This window comes from Octopus bimaculoides, chromosome 25 (assembly GCF_046866305.1).
Source record: "Octopus bimaculoides isolate indiv1 chromosome 25, ASM4686630v1, whole genome shotgun sequence".
Taxonomy (NCBI): Eukaryota; Metazoa; Mollusca; class Cephalopoda; order Octopoda; family Octopodidae; genus Octopus; species Octopus bimaculoides.
Window position 1 is genome coordinate 10,872,401 of NC_142952.1, and position 2,500 is coordinate 10,874,900.

The 2,500-nt window shown below is 45.3% G+C and overlaps 1 protein-coding gene across 1 annotated transcript in view; it reads left to right on the forward strand.

Moving 5' to 3' along the window:
* LOC128250674 (uncharacterized) overlaps nucleotides 1–2,500 on the forward strand; it is a 166,547-nt gene that overhangs the window by 150,928 nt on the left and 13,119 nt on the right. Inside the window, exon 6 of the mRNA XM_089341605.1 lies at nucleotides 571–2,500. This exon is cut by the window's right edge and continues 785 nt beyond it. Coding sequence (XP_089197731.1) covers nucleotides 571–2,500 — 1,930 coding nt within the window. The remainder of the gene's footprint in view (nucleotides 1–570) is intronic.

A 2,500-nucleotide genomic window follows, 5' to 3' on the forward strand; every position in this document is an offset into this window, starting at 1 on the left:
TACAGGAATTTCACTCTGAAATTGTTGATCATACAAAATATTATTTGTTGGGGTAATTTTCGCACTGAACAACAATCGTCTTTGTTCTACAATAAATAAATCATTTGGTGTTTTTCATAATTTGAATAATTGATATAGATTTTTAGCAGCATAGAACAAAATATCTCGGGTAAGTTTATGGTTTTAGTTGGCTGATATTGCAATTTCTTTTTGATATTCCTGATAGTAAAATACAGTCTTCAACTCTGTGATGTTACTTATAGAAAATTGAAAGCCTGGAGGGTGGAATATGGGTGTAAAAAATTTTAGTCTTCAGTTACACGACAGCATAGCTGTGCTAATAGTTATAGAAAAGTTGAAAGGAATACCTAATTTTCTAACACGGGGGGGATGAATGTACAACGAAGCACAGGATAAAAAATATTTGTGTTTTTATTGAAATGAAGAATAAACTGAAGAGGTTTTGATCAGGGAGAATCGGAAAAGTGAAGGGATAAAAAAGAAGGCTGAAATATTTAGGATTTATGGTGTGCAATGTTGTAGTGGCAATGTTGTGTATTAAACTGATGTGTACGTGTTTCATCTTCCGTGTAGCAAGTGGCTGGGCGACGTTGAATACGAGAATACCAGCGGATCGATTCCTGTGAAAGAGTACGGCCCCATACATGGCGGCAGCAGCAGCAATAAAAGCGGGGCGGCGACCTCCGTGAGAGAATCTAGGTCATCCCCAAGTAAAACCCCCGTTAGATACCCTTCACCGTTAAAAATGATAGATTCCCCTACCTCATCCTTTTATTATCAGTCACCACCCCTCCAGTCACCGGAACCTGTGGCCTATAATCAACATCATTCGCCGATACGTCACGTTGAGCCGCCACGGCGTAGAGCTCCTAGTCCTCAACCTACCTACAACCCACCCCAAACTTATAATGATATTCCGAGCCCGTCTTTCATGACACCGAAACAATGGACACCGGTCACTCCCCCTGTTCAGACATATAATCCGCCGATTGATACATATGTTCCTCCACCGCAGCTACCACCGCCGCCGCCACATTCTGCTCCGACAGCAAGAAGTCATTTGCCGTTCACACCTACTGTTCCGGCAAAGAAGGCCGCTTCAGCGCCGAAGCCCAGACAGCCCACCGCGAAATCTGCTCCGGCGACACCTGCAGCTAATGAAAGTGTACCTGACTACAGTTATCGTTCTTGGGGAGCATCTATTATAAGCCCTTTCGCTAAAAAACTGGAACAAGAACAGGCTGAGCAAGCTAGAGACGAACCGGTGCATCAACAAACGTCATATGTCACACCGGTTTCCCAGAAACCGAAGCCGGGCGCTAAAAAACATATGGTCTTCGAAGAATTGTCATCAGCTTTAAAGAAATCTAGTACTTTCCCCAAGGGAACTTACGCTGCGAAAGAGTTCAAAACCAATGATGGAAGGGGTACAACTGTTTACAAAAGTGGTACTGCCACATATAGTCACGTGCATTTTACGCACAGCTACCATGATAATGGTAATAACAATTCTGAATCTGATCCGGGTTATGTCACACCACCGATGTTTTTTGAAAATTACAGCGAAAGATTTGAAGTTGCACCAGACCAACGTCCTAAGACCGTCAGCACCGGTATGGTGCTGACGCTTTCCGATGTGCCACCTGCACAGGTTACAGCAGAGCACGAAGACAGAGGAGTAGTTACCGTTGAGCAACAAACAAAAGAGCCTTCGGTAATTGCTATCACTCCATTAACTATTAATATTAAACCTCTTGTTAGTGATGTCACAGCAGTGACACCGCAAGAGAAACCAGCTGAAGCTCCAGCGAGCGAGACAACTGTTATAGCTGCACAACCGACAACAACTGAAGAACCACAGACAATAGCGGAAACGGTCCAACAAGAAGTTAAACAGGAAATTACAGAAGAATCAACTCCACCAGCGCCTCCTGTTGATAAGGAAAGCATAGCAGCTCCGGCAGAAGCTGCGACACCAGCTGAGGAAACCAGTTCAGCCGAACAAGTCGATAAAGTAGCGGAAACTAAAATCGAGACTGCAGCTCCACCAGAGGGCGACACTGCTGCGGCTCCCGTCGAAACTACGACAAAAACTGAAACCCCAGCAACAACACCACCAGAGGTCGAAACTGCTGTGACTCCCGTCGAAAGTACAACAAAGACTGAAACCCCATCAACACCACCACCACCAGAGGTCGAAACTGCTGTGACTCCCGTCGAAAGTACAACAAAGACTGAAACCCCATCAACACCAGAGGCCGCCACGTGCGCTGCTACTCAAGCTGATACCAGTGTTCAGCCAGAGGAGAAAGGTGAAGGTGTTTCTCCTGTTGTAAACGAAGTTAAAGAAGTCGAGAAGGAGGCGGCAACTCAGCCAGACAGCAGTTCTACAGAAGCAGCCCCGGTTGAAAAGGAGACCCCTGCTGCTTCACAGGAAGAAGTCCAAACTGTCCAGGAATCTGAAACAGCAAAAACAACA